The sequence below is a fragment of the Gopherus evgoodei genome, chromosome 11 (genome assembly GCF_007399415.2).
Source record: "Gopherus evgoodei ecotype Sinaloan lineage chromosome 11, rGopEvg1_v1.p, whole genome shotgun sequence".
Taxonomy (NCBI): Eukaryota; Metazoa; Chordata; order Testudines; family Testudinidae; genus Gopherus; species Gopherus evgoodei.
The window spans coordinates 8,299,510-8,317,273 of NC_044332.1; the positions used below are offsets into that span (position 1 = coordinate 8,299,510).

A 17,764-nucleotide genomic window follows, 5' to 3' on the forward strand; every position below is an offset into this window, starting at 1 on the left:
CAGATGGTCTATGAAAGGTAGAAAATTGAGCAGGATGGTATCTTTGTACTGACTGAGACCTCTGGTTTTCCTTTTATTTGCAGGCATGTATATCCCCAAAGATCTAAGTACAGCCCTAGAGTCCGTTAGGGTATTAAGTAAATCATCTGTGGAGTCCACAAAGAGCTCATGGCCATTCGATTGCACCTCCCACAGGAAACCAGATAACTGATGCTGGAAGCTTATCTTGTCACTACTGTGGTGTCGGCCACACGAAGTGAAGCCTGCAAAGACACCTTTGCCAAGAGCTGACCCCCCCTTTCTTCTGGCACTAAACTGATCTTGGTGTTCCAGTGGTGAATGGTCAATACAAGCCCTGAACTTCTCATAATTCAGGTGATCATATTTCAACATCAGCACCTGGTGAGTCACAACCCCGAAATGTAATGTGCCAAAGAGTTGCTTTTATGACCAAAATGCTACTGGGCCTGGCCCACTTTGCTGTTTAAGTCGATGCAATTTATGTTGCTCAGGGTTGTGAAAAAAAAAATAATTCCCCTGAGCGACATAGCTTACATTAAATGAACTTGGTGCCTACACTGCGCTATGCTGGTGGGAGACGCTCTCCCGCCAACTTACCTTCCGCCTCTAGGGAGGGTGAAGTACTGAAGTTGATGGGAGAGCGCTCTGCCATCGACTTATTGCATCTTCACCAGACCCACTAAACAGACACTGATGCATCGATTGCAGCGGCACCGATTTAGTGTGCCAGTATAGACAAGTCCCTGGGTCCTTGTAACATGCGGCAGTTTTAGGTATATACAGTCTCCCATTTTCATTAACTGCATCCACAGAATTTGGTATCAGCGGTGAAAAACAAAAACTCAGAATCCCTTTCTGGATGTGGTATTTTTAACTGCATGCTTGCAAGTAGAAGGTGCCATTACTGGAATTTGCCAGTTGGCCCAAGGATAGGTTCATTAATTGGCAGTGCTACCCGTGCTGAAGCAGAAATATGAAATATGTCCAGGAACTTGTGGTGGACTTCTGGACTTCTTCCAGTGGAATCTGAAGCATGTCTGAGATCCACTTCATCAGGTCTTGGAACTGCAGGAAGTCATCAGGTAGTGACGGCATTACTGCCTCATCAGGAGATGAAGAAGGGATATTTGTTATGGGGCAGGTTATGTCCTCGCCTGTCCTTGCCTTGTACGCCTCAGAGGCGGTCTTTGCTGATTCAGAGAGCAGAGGAGGGATGGAAGGTATCAGAGAACATAATCTCCTATATTCCTTATGAGACTGAATTGGGGTCCCTCAAAAATGCTGGCAGTATGTTTCCCATGGGCACCAATAAGGCCAGTGAGGGAGACAATAAGCCCTGGAGGAAAGGCAGCCATCATTGGTCATCCCAAGTATTAACAGTCAGAGGTCATGTATCCTGCCTTCCTTGCATCTGCAGAGGAGAACAACGTCTCAAGTATACTGGAGCCTTGAACTGAAAGTTGCAAGCCTGAGTCAGAATGCACTTTCACATATTGTACAGGAAGTGACAACCCTACTTCCTGAATGGTAGAAGTCGGGGAAGTGGTGGGTCTCAATACAACATACACGGTCGGTGACACAGCAGATCTCAGTACTGACAGGTGTGCAGAAGTTACAAAGAGAGGAAGGCTCAGGCTCATTTAGTGCTGTGATGTCTTTAAGTACCAGAACTCCTCCAGGACCAGGAGCACAATAGAACTCCATAAAGGAACTTAGGTTGTTCTCAAAGTCACTGTCCTAGGGCACCTCAAATTCCAGTGAGACTGCTCTTATTATCGTGGGCTGTGATGGTACCCATAGTAGTTGTCTTTGGCACTGTGCCCTTTACTAAGGAGGTATGGAATTCAGATCAAGCCTCAGAGTGTGCTTCAGGGTACCTGAAGTACTTGGAACCTCACTAGCACTCCTCTTGGGGCCTGAGGTTTCAGTGACCAAATTTTCTCCATTGTGCTCCTCTTATTCCCTTCTCCTTCGACTTTGAGTGGGAAGCCCTCGGCACCACCGGAGCAGTTACACATACATCACTCATGGAGAGCCTTGGAGACTGGGGTCTTGACGCTGCCTTCACCTTTGAAGCTCTAGGTGACCATGATCTCAATAGAGATGGGGCACTGTTCAGGGGGTTCTCCAGGTCCAAAACCAGTTTGAAGGCTTGCTCTACCATTATGAGTCTATACTTCATTTCCTGTTTTTGTGGGATTTTCCCTTAAAAGTTGTGCAAATCTTGCACTTGCTGGGGTTATGTGAGTCTCCCAAGCAATGAACACACTGAGAATGCCCATCGCTGACAGGAATTGGTTCTCAACAACTTTTAAAACCTGGCATTCCAGATACAAGAAAAAAAACCTGATCCCTCAAAAAATGAAAGATTTTTTTCTGAAAAAAACCACAGGACCAAACAGTTCCAACAATTATAAAATACTAAGAAACTTATGTAGTAGGGAGAGAGCCTGGGACATAAGTCCTCGTATCAGAGGCCTGGTACAAGGCCTGAGGCCTGAACTAAAGCAATGGTCAAAACTTGCTAATATAAAGCAACGTTAAATTGTGAACAAGAGGTAGACCCTGCTCATAGAATCTGGCAAGAACAAGGTTGATGTGGCAGAAACTCACATTTCTAAATAGTGCTAGGCATAAGTACATACACAAATACATTCAAGAAGTGTGGTACCAGAACACCTCGATACCAGCACATTCCCGAAAGATAACAAACACATAGGCCCATCCAAAAGAGAAGGTCAGGATGACAGCACAATGGATAAAAATGTTTTGATCAAACCATTAGGCACAACGTAATGGGTGGCGGTTAGCCACATCAGAGGGTAGCACCTAACTACGTCAGAAGGGTGATAATTCTTTATACACCAGTACAAACAAATTACGTATCTCAGAGGGAGTGTCTTTGTCCAGCTACGGGGGCAGTGGAAAGTCCTGCCACTGACTGAGCTGCATCCATTGTAACAGGCATACATGTCTTAGTGTACCTGTAACCACTGAGCTGGGGAATTAGCAGCAGTTTGATCAAGCCAGTATCAAGCAGAGTAGCATAGGGGTCGGTCCTGGGGCCAGTTTTGTTTAACATCTTTATTAAGGTGTAAAGACCTGTATGATGGGACGGATTGCACCCTCAGAAAGTCTGCAGATGACATTAAGCTGGTGGGAAAGATAGATACACTGGAGAGTAGGGATAGGGTCCAGAGTGACCTAAACAAGTTAGAGGATTGGGCCAAAAGAAATCTGATGAGGTTCAACAAGGACGGAAGAATCCTATGCACTGACACAGGCGAGGGACCGACTGGCTCAGCAGCAGTTCTGCAGAAAAGGATCTGGGGATTACAGTGGATGAGAAACTGGATATGAGTCAACAGTGTGCCCTTGTTGCCGAGAAGGCCAACAGCATATTGGGTTGCATTAGTAAGAGCACTGCCAGCAGATGGAGGGAAGTGATTATTCTCTTCTATTCAGGACTGCGAGGCCACATCTGGAGTACTGCGTCCAGTTTTGGGTCCCTCACTACAGAAAGGATGTGGACAAATTGAAGAGAGTCCAGCGGACGGCAATGAAAATGATCAGGGGGCTGGGGCACATGACTAACGAGGAGAGGCTGAGGGAACTGGGCTTCTTTAGTCTGCAGAAGAGGAGAGTGAGGGGGATTTGATACAGCCTTCAACTACCTGAAGGGGGGCTCCAAAGAGGATGGAGCGAGACTGTTCTCAGTGACAGAACGAGGAGCAATGGTCTCAAGTTGCAGTGCGGGAGGTTTAGGTTGGATATTGGGAAACACTATTTCACTAGGAGGGTGGTGAAGCACTGGAATGGGTTCCCTAGGGAGGCGGTGGAATCTCCATCGTTAGAGGTTTTTAAGGCCGGCTTGACAAAGCCCTGGCTGGGATGATTTAGTTGGTGCTGCTCCTGCTTTGAGCAGAGGGTTGGATTGGATGACCTCCTGAGGTCTCTTCCAACCCTAATCTTCTATGATTCCATAATTGAAGCCTGCTGTATGGGTTATCTGGCCAGAGCTAGTGCAGCACGCAGAGAGAACACACACATGCAGCCGAACATCTGACACCCTACAAACGAACTAAGGAACTAACACTATATACTATATTCTAACTTTAAAGAGAAAAACAGGCACACACTGACCTCTGTCTCTGTCTGAAAGCTCCTGAAGTGGAGCATCCACAGGGACATCACTCAAAAAAGAATACTCAGTACCTCCAGGTCTATTTGTAGAAGGTGAATATTCACTAACATTCTGAGTACTATTGGGCTGAAGAAATATGCTCTCTCTCATAGCATTGACACCTCCTCTCCCTTCCCCACACGGCCTCCCAAGAGGGAACAGGCAAAAGGGTGGGCCTGTTCTTGATTCCTCAGTGCATCTGCATCAGCAGAAATATATGAGCACTGAAGAAAAACATAATAGCAGTATCAGTGAAGTCCATGGCTCAGAAGGCTCAAACATCAGCTAGATGCAGTGACAAAAGGAAATCAGCTGTGATAAGATAGCAGTCACAACTAATTGTACACTAACAGGTTATTTTGCCGCTCTGAAGTTTTAGGTTTTTCTCTAATTTTGCTTAGTTGGCCCATTTCAGCAATAACACACTTCACAGTGGCTCATTAGGGGATGGATGGATCAAGTCAAAGTACTTTCAGATTACCTTTGTATGAGCAGACTTTCTGTATCCAGGAAAGCGGATTAACCTTCATTAATGCATAGGGTATACTGACAACGTGCATTCTGTTCATTACACTCTGTAAGTGAAATGTTCAAAATGTCTTAAAGAGTCAATGAAATACATGGATAAATATAAAATATCACAGATGCAGCACATGTTCAGTGCCATTTAACAACATGCAAGCAGAATAAATGCATATATCTAAACAAATAACATTTCATATGTACCTAAATCTATTTATCACTACATATCAGCAAATGTTATTTGAGGCCTTGATGCAGGTCATTCATTCATTCAGATATCAAAATACCAGAAAAACCCTACCCTCCAAAATACTCTTCTCGAAATCCTGTCCTCCCTTGTCTTCTATGACCATTCTCTTGTTCTCCTCCTACCTAACTGTTCCTTCAGCGTGTCCTTTGAAGGATCTTCTTCAATGACCCCACTCCAGATTCCACAGGGTTCTGTCCCAGGTCCTCTTCTCTTCTCTCTCTCTCTCGTGACAAAGTTCCTCCTCTACCTTGGTGGGACCTGTGCTTATTGGCAGATTTGCTCACCTCAGTGATCTTCCCCACAGTCTGGGTCAACTCCTCCTATGTCTGATCAGGAGTTGGGAGGTTTGGGGGGAATCCAGGCCCGCCCTCTGCTCCAGGTTCCAGCCCAGGGCCCTGTGGATTGCAGCTGTCTATAGTGCTTCTTGTAACAGCTGCATGACAGCTACAACTCCTTGGGCTACTTCCCCATGGCCTCCTCCAAATACCTTCTTTATCCTCACCACAGGACCTTCCTCCTGGTGTCTGATAACGCTTATACTCCTTAGTCCTCCAGCAGCACAGCCTCTCACTCTCAGCTCCTTGCACCTCTTGCTCCCAGCTCCTCACACGCACTTCCTCTCCTCTGGCTCCCCCCTCCCTGACTGGAGTGAGCTCCTTTTTAAACCCAGGTGCCCTGATTAGCCTGCCTTGATTGGCTGCAGGTGTTCTAATCAGCCTGTCTGCCTTAACTGGTTCTGGCAGGTTCCTGATTACTCTAGTGCAGCCCCTGCTCTGGTCACTCAGGGAACAGAAAACTACTCCTCCAGTGACCAGTATATTTGCCCTCTACCAGACTCCTGTACCCCACTGGCCTGGGTCTGTCACACTCTCTACACTCTGTTCTCTGGCAATCTCATCTGCAAACCCAAATTCAACTACCATCTCTATATGGATGGTTCACACATCTACCTCTCTACTCCAGATCTGTCTCCCGTCAAAATAAAATTTCAGCCTCTCTTTCTGAGATCTCTTTGTGAATTTCTAGCCATCAGCTCAACCTCAAGATGGCTAAAACCTCACTCTTTAATCTTCCTCTCCCCAAGGCCCTCCCCTCTATCTCCTTTCTTGGTCAACATGGACAACACCACTATTTTAACTGTCACTCAGGCCCGTAACCTGTGTACCATCTTTGACCCACACATCTCTCTAGGTCCTCACATCCAACCTAGGGCTGTCATGCAGATTATTTCTGCATAACATCTTTAAGATCCATCTACACAGATAAAACTTTTGTCCAAGTTCTGATCATCTTGCATCTTGGTTACAACCATCCTTCTCTCTATCCTTGACAAATAGAATCTCACCTCACTCACATCCATTCAGAATGCTGCTGAGAAGATCGTTTCCGTAGCTTGTCACTTTGACTACGCCGCCTTTCTTTGCATCCCTTCACTGTCTCCCTCTTCTCTATCATGTCAAACATAAGCTTCTTGTCTGCACTTTCAAGGTCCTTCGCAACCAATCCCCATCCTATCATCTCACTCAGTATCAAAAAGTCAGCTCCCATTTCTGAACAGTTCAGGATGTTACATGTTCAAACAGGCACCATCATGCTTTCTCCAATGCTGCCCCTCGTGCTTAGGGAAGCTCCCTGTAACTATCCACAAAACTAGCCTATCCATCTACCTTCAAAATGCTCCTCAAAACTCTCCTTTGCTGTGAGGCCTACGAAAAAATTGACAGAAGCTAAGCTGCTAGTGTGCAGAGACCACTGACTGTCACGCTCCCCAATACTGTCTCAGTGTCTCCTTGTACTCAACTGTCTGTGTCTATCCATCTGCTGTCTCTTGCCTGACATTCAGATTGTAACTCTTTGGGACAGGAACAGTCTTTTTCTCCTGTTTTTTGTACAACACCTAACACGACGGGGTGCCGAGGCACTATGATAATACAAATAATACAATTTGTCGTTATTGAATACACTCAAACACTCACTGTTAAAACGCCATGCCACAGACCAGCATCCCTTTTGAAATCCAGCACATTTGTTAATGTTTCAGCTGAAAGAGGATGAAGACACTGGTTACATTTGTTGAAATCACAACTTTAGAACATCTGAGACGCATGTCAGATCTCCCAAAGGAGCTGTGAAATTTGTAAGCCTTTCGGAAAAGGAATAAGCCAACGTCACATTACCATGCTCCTATTACGTGTCCAGTCTGCTAAAGCCTGCAGCATCTTAAGTACTTGTTACAATTGTCCTTGTGTTATTATTTGTTACCGATGACACTAGCAGTGATGCCTATAGTTAAGGTTGCCTGGCATCTGACCCTTTCAGTTATAACACACCTTATTTTTATTGCTTACAACTTTGCTAATCTTTAATAGTTTGAGCTGAAATTTCCCATGCCTGTTTCTATCTCAGGTTGTGTGCGCATGTATGTATATATTTTAAGTTTCAGCTAAAAAAGTTGAACTGTTTCAAAGAATGAGATAAGAGAAAAATGTTGTCCATGTTAATTTTCTTTCTTTGTCTTCATTTTAACATTGGTCTCACTGAGAAACTCTAGCACCCTCCATGTTGCAGAGCAGGGACTTGGGAATTTGGCATTAGGATTGCCCTGCTGTCAGAGATGGATGGTTTAGTGTCCTGAGAAAGTTCACCCAAATTTGGCTAAGTTACAAGTGAAAATCAGTTTGCACATGCTCAATGGAGGTTTGAGAGAGGCTGGCAGCATTATTTTCTGAAAACACTATCCGCAGAGATCATGCTCCAACCCCATACAGCTCCTGTGTGCTGACTGGAGTGAGTATGCTGAACTACGGACTCTTCCTGCAGTTATATCCTCTGGGTGCCAGGCCTAGAACACAGAGCAAGGAGACTGTCTCTCTTGTCCTCTTAATGCCCCCAGTGCTGGGTTGGTCCCTAGGCAGTGTGGAGAAGTAGAAAGCAGTCTCACTTGCTTGACTGCAGAGGAATGAGGAGAGGATGACGGGCAAGCAGGGCAGGCTTGGGGGTATACAATTTTGTTGGAATTGGACCAGAATGCTCAGCACCTTGGAAGATTGAGCCAAAATGACATTGAAAATGGAGGGAATCCAAATAAGGGTGATAAAGACGACAGAAGGATTAGGAGGTAAAATTTATGAACAGATTAAGTGGTTTTAATAAGTTTAGTCTAGAGAAAAGAGCATGAAGTAAAAAATGCAGGTTGGGGATTGGGACTCTGCTGTTAATAGACTCCAACTGGTAACAGATACGTACTGGTAATTAAGAGTCATTCTTGGTACTTTTTAAAAAAGGCTGTCATTGAAGGCTCTGTGAATTCCTTTTTAACAGAAAAAAGTGACTGGCATAATGAACATGATGGTTTTAAACCTTGATTTAATTCATTCAAGGCAAACATTCTTCTGTAAATTTAAAAGCATTATGTTGACACTAGATTGCTATTTGGATAAACATTTATTTAAAAATATTGAATACTAAACTTGTGACAACAGCTTCAATATAGTTGCCTACCCCTTACTAAAGGAGACAGTTTACTGGTGTATTTTAAAATTTTGAATTTATTTTGCAGTTCTGAGCAGTGATTGCTATATATTTACTTTCAAATTGATAAAGTTATTAGCTGCTATTTACGTACACTTCACATATTTTGGCTTAAAAATACAAAAGGGTAAAAGCAAGCACACTTTCAGGAGGAGGGAAGCTGATTGCCAATAATTTATGCAAGTCTTATATGAAAACAATTTTTTTTTTATTATTATTTTTTTTAACCACAAGTTGGTGTGGACACACATGTATTGACCATTTTGCTTAAAGACTGATCAAAAATTGGAAACTGCTGGCAAAAACCTACCATGTAAATATGACCAGTTAACCCCCCTGTATTGGTTGTTCTTTTAGGGTGTGATTTTCTGCACATTCAATGACTCCAACAGTACATTCACATTAGGAGCATACCACTGTCAGTGGTACAGAAAAACACACGCCTATTGATCTTTCCACTGTTGTGCAGCCCTCAGTCTGATCAGCTGAAAATTGTTGCTGATTAACCCTTTCAGAGACGCAAGATTTACTTGGATTGTCCAAGAAATCAAATATTAGTTCTATTTATTTCAACTTGTGTTTTAATTAATATATTGCTAACACTTACACATATGGCCATATAAGTCTCATTTGTTTTCTTAACTGTGTGAAATTAAATGGTATGAAATGGACACATACACGAAACTGCAAGTTAACGGGTCTCAGATTTGAGCTACTTAATACATGCTGTGGATGAAGTTACAAGTGGCTCCTTATTTTTCTTCATATTTCATGTCAATTACAAGCAAGTAAACAGCACTTTCCTTCAACAATGAAAAATGCCACTCTAAGCCTGGAGATAGGGCACTAAAAATGCTTTCCCAACATCAGATACAGTATGTTCTGCTTAATGTCAATATCAATATGTATTATTTTTGAAGGACCTCTACGGAACTTACCTTCTGAGTAACCACATGCCTGGGTCAGTGCATGACAGTGTGCCAGCATGGAAGCATGAGATATAGTAATGCCCATTGTGCTGCCCTCTTTACTTGTCTTATACTGAAAAGAGAAAATTTGCAAGATTAGTTTAATAATTAAAGTTATCCAACAACGATTAACTTGAGGGGTATCTGTGTGTGTACAGTATGTTAAACTGTACTTATTTTGATTGTTTCCCCGTCCCTTACCATTTGTAAATTACTAGTCTCAGGAACCCCAAAAACGGAACACCATCAATACGTGATTATCATCACCCTGCTACTTTGTGGATGTTGTATCCTGTTCCCCTCTCGTTACTTGTCTAAGTACATTGTAAAATCTTTGGAGCAGTAACCTCTTTACTTCTGACTATGTATTTGTACAGTGCCCAGCACAACAGGTGCTACCGTAATACAAATAAATATCGAGGGTGCATCTGACACTGTCCTTGAGTACATCAGAGGAATCTTGAAGAGAAGACGGTTAAGTTCTCTATACTGCAAAGTTTACACTTCCAACTTAGGTATGGGAATTTAAAAGTGACAATATGGTAACTCAGAATGAAGGACTGGGTGAAAACCTCAAAAGAAAAGATGAGCGTAAATGGGTGGGGAGGGCTGCTGCTGTAAAAACGAAAGCAAAAATATTCTACGCTAGGTGACTAAGAGAAGAACTCAACATTACAGGTAACAGTCTGATGCCCCTAATTATATGGAAACAAGGTGTGGGGGAAGGTACTGCATTTACTTGCAGGGGGGAAATAATATTTATGTATATTCTATAGCACCATAACTTTTCACGACACCTTACAGAGATTAAGAGACATGGTCCATGCACTGAAAACTTACCAAGTAAATGTGACACACAACCAGGATATAGACACAGGGTAAAAATTTCAAATTGTCTAGGTCACTTAGAAGCCTACATCTCATTGCAAAAAATAAAAGTCACTTAGGCACTTTTGAAAATTTTACCCAAAGGAACAAGCCACAGGATTACAACTAAAATAATACGTCCGATAACATGGCGAGATAATCATATACATTCTGACTGTTTTCAGTAAGGACAGAGGGAGAGCAAGAGAATGGATACATTCAATACAGGTGTGAAAATCAATGATGGAACCCATGTGTCAGATACGCTCAGCATATTACATTTGTTTACCTCAATATAAGCGATATCAGCACTGGCATCCCGTACTTGTGGATGCCAGTCCTTGGCTGGTTTTGCAAGATGTTTTCCATCAATCACAAACCAAACAAGACGAGGCCAACCTTAAATTAAAAACCAAGATGAAAATAATTAAAACACTTCCAAAGAAATATTTTGTTTTTCAATATTCTGGGACAGCAACAACTAGCTAAGCAAAAATGCCAGAATCATGCTGCTGGGGCAAATGTGGAATGAAAGTCACTAACAACTTGATCAAAGCACTCTTTTGACAAGAGGCAGAGAGTTTTCAGATTCCTCTGTAGTTCTTCCTTCATACGCAGTTAGAAATGTGTAATCACAATCAATCTAGTAATTGTACAGTAGCATTCATATCTATGTTCTTTGCTCTGCAGAAAAATTATGGATAACAAAAAATGTACCTTTGAATGTAACTACCTCTCCAGTCTGAGCTTTCGGAAGGCCTTTTTGACAAACATCTGTTGTCAAAGCTAAGGTTACTCCACAACTGCCCAAGAGAAATCCAATCTGTTGGCTGCCAGCATCCTATAGAAAAACCATGATATTGTAAAGATGCAAATGGAAAAGCTCAGAGTTTTCTGCAATTCTGCCATGTTTAAAAGATGTTAAGAAGTTACATGTGAATAATCATGTGTTTCCAAATACATTTCTTAGCCTTCACACAGTTAGTCATTTTAAATGTCTCCTGTTGTCTGGTGCCTGTTATTGCAGCATGAGAGCGCTATCTGAATCCTTGATCTCCTGTGACTCCCGTTCATTTGGATGCACCTCTCTGTTGTGGGAAACTCAAGAGATGTGTAATTCACCACAACAGAAGTGTTCCTTTCTCATTTTTAAATAAACGTAAGTCTCTAAATCCAGGAAAACCTTAGTCTGCCTACATGTATAAACTGCTGTTCTATATTGTTACAGAGCTGAAAATATAGCCTCTATAAAAGACAGAAATGCGTTTCTCCAAAACAGACTATTTTCAACCACAGTACTTAGAGTTATGACAAGTAACATTTTAACATAGACTCATAGACTCTAGGACTGGAAGGGACCTCGAGAGGTCATCGAGTCCAGTCCCCTGCCCTCATGGCAGGACCAAATACTGTCTAGACCATCCCTAAAAGACATTTATCTAACCTACTCTTAAATATCTCCAGAGATGGAGATTCCACAACTTCCCTAGGCAATCTATTCCAGTGTTTAACTACCCTGACAGTTAGGAACTTTTTCCTAATGTCCAACCTAAATCTCCCTTGCTGCAGTTTAAGCCCATTGCTTCTTGTTCTATCATTGGAGGCTGAGGTGAACAAGTTTTCTCCCTCCTCCTGATGACACCCTTTTAGATACCTGAAAACTGCTATCATGTCCCCTCTCAGTCTTCTCTTTTCCAAACTAAACAAACCCAATTCCTTCAGCCTTCCTTTATAGGTCATGTTCTCAAGACCTTTAATCATTCTCGTTGCTCTTCTCTGTACCCTCGCCAATTTCTCCACATCTTTCTTGAAATGCGGTGCCCAGAACTGGACACAATACTCCAGGTGAGGCCTGACCAGTGCAAAGTAAAGCGGAAGAATGACTTCTCGTGTCTTGTTTACAACACACCTGTTAAATGCATCCCAGAATCATGTTTGCTTTTTTTGCAACAGTATCACACTGTTGACTCATATTAAGCTTGTGGTCTACTATGACCCCTAGATCTCTTTCTGCCATACTCCTTCCTAGACAGTCGCTTCCCATTCTGTATGTGTGAAACTGATTGTTCCTTCCTAAGTGGAGAACTTTGCATTTATCTTTATTGAACTTCATCCTGTTTACCTCAGACCATTTCCCCAATTTATCCAGATCATTTTGAATAGTAAAATCTTCCATAACATGTAAAAATCTTAAAATAATTTAAAAAAAACCCTCAAACTTTAAGGCCAGAAGGGATTTATAATCTAGATGTGATCATCTAGTCTGAGCTCCTGCACATCGTAGACAACAGAGTCTCACCCACCCACTCCTGTAACAGACCTCGAACCTCTGGCTAAGTTACTGAAGTCCTTAAACCATGATTAAAAGACTTCAAGTTACAGAGAATCCACCATTTACAGTATCTTAAACCTGCAATTGACCTGTGTCCCATACTGCAGAGGAAGGGTCTCTGCCAATCTGACCCGGGGGGAAATTTCTTCCCAACTCCAGCTATGGCCATCAGATAGACCCTGATCATGAGGGCAAGTCCCAGCAGCCAGACCCCTGGGAAAGAATTTTGTGTAGTAACTCAAGAGTCCTCCACATCTATTGTCCCATCATGGGCCACTGGAGCTATTTCCTACTTGCAGTCACAGATCAGCCACATGCCATTGCAGGCAGTCCCATCAGACCTCCCCTCTGATAAACTTATCAAGCTCAGTCCTGAAGCTAGTTAGGTTTAAATATATATATTTAGAGATTCAGTTAATAGTGTTGACTAACACTGCCATCAGAACATTCAACATTAAAAGTTTGAAAAATTCATGAACATATCTACAAGCATATACATACTAAAGGGCAGTTCAATTATTCACTTCACAGGTTTTCCTAGTTTCGGTATTAAACTCTGCTCCACAAACATTAGCATGCACTAAAATCTAACATTTAGAGAAGTACAACCATCAATTCAGTTCATGCACTGTGCTGCTTTCTTCTGCAGACAGACACTTCAGTTTTACTGCTGTTTCGATTAATAACATCCCTCTACTCTTGAAGCCATAAAAAAATAAACAAACAAAAAAACCCCTATCCATCCACATCCCCTGAACTACAAAAAAAAACCTCTTATCATTCTGCCTAGTTGTGGCACTCTGTAGCTCAAAGCAACACTGTGGAACCCACATATTCTCTTGTAAAACTGATTATTTTCACTACCGAATGTGGCTGACACACTGGATTACCTTTCTTGTGAGTGGTACTTCTATTGGCACAGGAACCAGGTCTGCCAGGAGGCACCCATAAAATGCCACCATAAACATCACAGGATCACTGTTAGGAAACACCAGAGCCACCTATAACAAGATTGAGCAAAGTCAGTAAAAGATTTTTAGAGAGTCTTTTTCAAAATACATTTCCCACATATCGTTCAGGATCATATCAAGAACTGGAGACATTTAAACAACGGTAATCACCTTAGCATGCACACGCACATTTATCATGTATACAAGCTTCATTCACTGGATGAAGCAAACTGATCTCCCTGCTTGTGAATATATTATATAATCAGTACAATCTAACTGAATCCCAGGGTTCCACAGAGCAGTTCACTTTTATGCCATTCGTTTACACAAAACCCTCATAAAGAAGGTTCCTTCAATCAGATTTTTATCCAGAAATGCAAAATATTGCATTTATCAATAATTAAACTGACATTACAAGGCTTTTTTCAAACAAAAGCCATTTCTGACTGCCCAACTCATCCATAATTTTGTTCACAATCTTTACTGTCTTACCAATGATACAGCAATTTGTACACAGCACACGCAAGAGACTGTACTGACAATGGTCTTTTGCTTACTGTGATTCATTATGAATTCTATGTTTGCTGAAGGGAAAAAAAAAAATCTATAAAACAGAATGACGACAGCTGCTTGCTTTAGGTGAAAAACTGCACTACCTTACATTTATTAGCCAATTAAACATAATAGTGATGTTTGGGACAATGAAAATAACCTTATCAGGTACATGGGTTTCGCATTGCTAGTATCAAGGGCAGTAGCTTCAGGACTTGACTTTTTGTCGGTGCTAAGAATTCACATTCCAGGTGCAATAAGGTCAAGTGTAAAGTCTACTGTTAAAAGGCTTCAGCATCTGGAAAACTGTACGTTACAGGACTGAAGCATCAGCACATACTGTCCCTGATTGGTCCTTCCGAAGAGCTGTCTAGTAGAGTTAACCACACCAGCTCCATATCTGAATTACCAAGCTACCTCAGTACAAACGAAGCATATATCCTGAAATAAGCATTTTAATGAGACCTAATTGCTTCATTTAACAACATATCTATAACAAGGATTCCAAAGGTAGGACTCAAAAACCCTGTTGAAATAACCCACCATTTCAATAGCGTTGTTCAGTGTACAGCTGTGTGTGTGTGGTGTCCATGAATTCTGGGGTAAGAAAAGGAATGGCAAACAAACCTCCTCTCACTCATCATCTATGGGAATCATAGACTGGCGGGTAACACTATGCAGGACGGCAGAGGGAAAGAGTGGGACTAACAAGGTCCTTTAACTCCTAAGCCTTGTGTGACCAACCCACCTGCCCACCTCCATATATGTCTCCCTCCCATGTGGTAACACCAGCTCTGTGCTATCTGTTTAGATTGCAAGCTCTTTGTTACAGGGGCCTGTCTTATAACTTGATAGTACAGCACCCAGAAAACTCTTGGGCATCATATCAAAATAATACTGGCCAAATTCCCAATAGAACTTCAGTTCCAAAACACACAGTTCCTTTTAGTCTAGTTTTAAATATTATTCCAAAGCAAGGCCAGGAGTAACCTACCCTGTGTCCAGGTTTGAGTAGTGGTTCATTCTTACTGGTTAGTTTGTTAAGAAGTGTATACGCTAACTTCAAACTCCGGCTCCACAGTTTGCCTAGAATTAGAGCACAGATATAAGAAAATGCATAAAATCTTAAGAATAAAAAAAAGCAACAGGCTACACTTTAAATGCTGATTAGTGATTCTGGAGGCCCAACTGGGGACATCATGGAGAAGCTTGAATTTTAGAAAGCAAATGCCAAGCTCCTTCTGAAAAATTAGGTGTTTTTAAGGTGTCTCAAAACTCAAATTATCCACAATAGAGTTACTGCCTGTCTTATTGTGCAAACACCATTATGCATAAAAAAACTACCAAGTAATTAATTCAGAGCTAAGGGGGCGGGGCCTATGGCTTCCATCGCTTCTACTTCAGAGAACTGCCTTTCAGCACATTGTGATTTAACAACTAAATTAGCCCAAGAACCTTTGCCTGAAATATTAAGACATCTGGCAGCACCTGGTCAACCTTCCTCTCTGCCGACAATGCATACAAATGCTAATTTCTCAAAATGACCCTTTGATGGTAACCTACTAAATGAATCACAGAAATATAGGACTGGAAGAGACCTCTCGAAGTCATGTAGTCCAGTCTTCTGAACTGAGGCAGAACTAAGAATTATCTAACCATCCCTGACAGGTGTTTGGTCTAACCTGTTCTTCGAAACCACCGACAACCATTCCACAACCTCTCTAGGTAAACTGTTCCAGTGCTGATCTACCCTACAGTTAGGAAGTTTTTCCTAATGTCTAACTAAATCTCCCTTGCTGCAATTTAAGCCCATTGCTTCTTGTCCGTCCTCATGGGTTAAGGAGAACAACGTACCACTCTCCTCTTTGTAACAACTGTTTACATACTTGAAGACTTGTGTCCCCTCTCAGCCTTCTCTTCTCCAGACTAAACAAACTCAGTTTTTCTCCCATCTTCCCTCATAGGGTATGTTTTCTAGACCTTTAATCATTTTTGTTCTTCTCTTCTGGACTTTCTCCAATTTGCCCACATTTCCTGAAGTGTGGTGTCCAAAACTGGACACAATATGCTAGCTGAGGCCTCATCAGTGCAGGGTAGAGCGGAAGAACTACTTCTCATGTCTTACTTACAACACTCCTGCTAATACAATCTCAAAAGGATTTTTTTTTCCCCCACAACAGTGGTACATTGTTTACTCATATTTAGTCTGTGATCCACTATAAGCCCAGATCCTTTTCTGAAATACTCCATCCTAGGCAGTCATTTCCCACCCCGTATTTGTGCCATTGATTATTTCTGCCTAAGTGGAGTACTTTGCTTTTGTGCTCACTGAATTTCATCCTATTTAATTCAGAACACTTTTCCAGTTTGTCAAGATCATTCTGAATTCTAATCCTGTCCTCCAAAGCACTTGCAAACCCTCCCAGCTTGGTATTGTCTGTAAACTTTATAAGTGTAATCTCACTGCCATTATCCAAATAATTTATGAAGATACTGAATAGACAGATCTTTGTGAGACCCCACTCAATATACCCTTCCAGCTTGATTGTGAACCACTGATAACTATTCTCTGGATATGGTTTTCCAGCCAGTTGTGCATCTGTTTCATTTAGGCTAAATTTTTCTATAGGTTATCACGGTCTTCTCTACATAGTGTACTGGTTTTACCAAATTCTGCTTTTACTCACTTCATGCTTAAAACCAGGTAAAATAAAGTCAGCGTTAGGTCTGTTAAAAAGCATCTTTAAAAAGTACTCTATTACAGTGGCTCCCGAGCTATGTTCTCTGGAACAATTGCTGGTCATTTGCAGAGAGGTGGCTTGTGGCAAGATGCTGGCTCTTCTGATTTCCAGCTGATAATCCACATTTAAATAAGCTTTGTTGGTCACCTTCTCCCCCATTTACTATCACAAACTCGTAGGGGCAAATGTTGCAATGGCTTATGTGCAAAAGGATCATTAGGTAAGTTTTTAATGTAGGACTAGCACTCTAAAAAGCAATAATTAAACATTCCTGATTTTAGAGTAATTAGAACATTTACGTCATACACAGTATTTGAACCAAGCTACCAGAAATAAAAGTCTGTTTTTAAAATGACATTTTACTGAATATTTTGACAGCTATAGATTTGCATTATTAATAAAAGCATATTCAGGACTACAACAATTGTATACTAGTATATAACAGAAACACACAAATTATCTTATGAATAACACTTTCATTTAGTCCGCTCTCTAGGAATGGTACTAGATCTTTGCTCCACTATTATTTCAACATCAAACATACAAAAGTACATAAAGAAACTGGCTGTCCTGAATACCATGATACCATACTTTATACTCAGCTAAAAAACAAGATTATCAAGAAAAGAAACTGAAAAATAATCTGTTAGACAAACTCAAAATATAGATGATTATCTTTTTAGGACTGCCTATTTTTAAAAGTACTCCTAATTTATTACTATGACTTCAACTACTCTGCTTAAAATTAGAACTAATTTCTAATATAGTTAATTATTCTGATTTTTTATTTATGGTTATCAAAAGTAAGCATCTGAACACAGTTCAGACCAACTGGACATCTTGCTAA

At 41.4% G+C, this 17,764-nt stretch overlaps 1 protein-coding gene across 7 annotated transcripts in view; it reads right to left on the reverse strand.

Annotated features, from left to right (window-relative positions):
* The window catches only part of DIP2A (disco interacting protein 2 homolog A), a 213,732-nt gene that overhangs the window by 65,512 nt on the left and 130,456 nt on the right, over positions 1 to 17,764 (reverse strand). For all 7 annotated transcript variants that reach the window (XR_004002532.1, XM_030579396.1, XM_030579397.1 and 4 more), the window contains 7 exons: positions 15,171 to 15,262; positions 13,565 to 13,675; positions 11,060 to 11,183; positions 10,632 to 10,741; positions 9,446 to 9,548; positions 6,953 to 7,017; positions 4,686 to 4,779 (listed from right to left, as the gene is read on the reverse strand). Coding sequence is in view for 6 of the 7 variants with exons in the window: in XM_030579396.1 (XP_030435256.1) it covers positions 4,686 to 4,779; positions 6,953 to 7,017; positions 9,446 to 9,548; positions 10,632 to 10,741; positions 11,060 to 11,183; positions 13,565 to 13,675; positions 15,171 to 15,262 (699 nt within the window). In the remaining variant the exon portion in view is untranslated. The remainder of the gene's footprint in view (positions 1 to 4,685; positions 4,780 to 6,952; positions 7,018 to 9,445; positions 9,549 to 10,631; positions 10,742 to 11,059; positions 11,184 to 13,564; positions 13,676 to 15,170; positions 15,263 to 17,764) is intronic.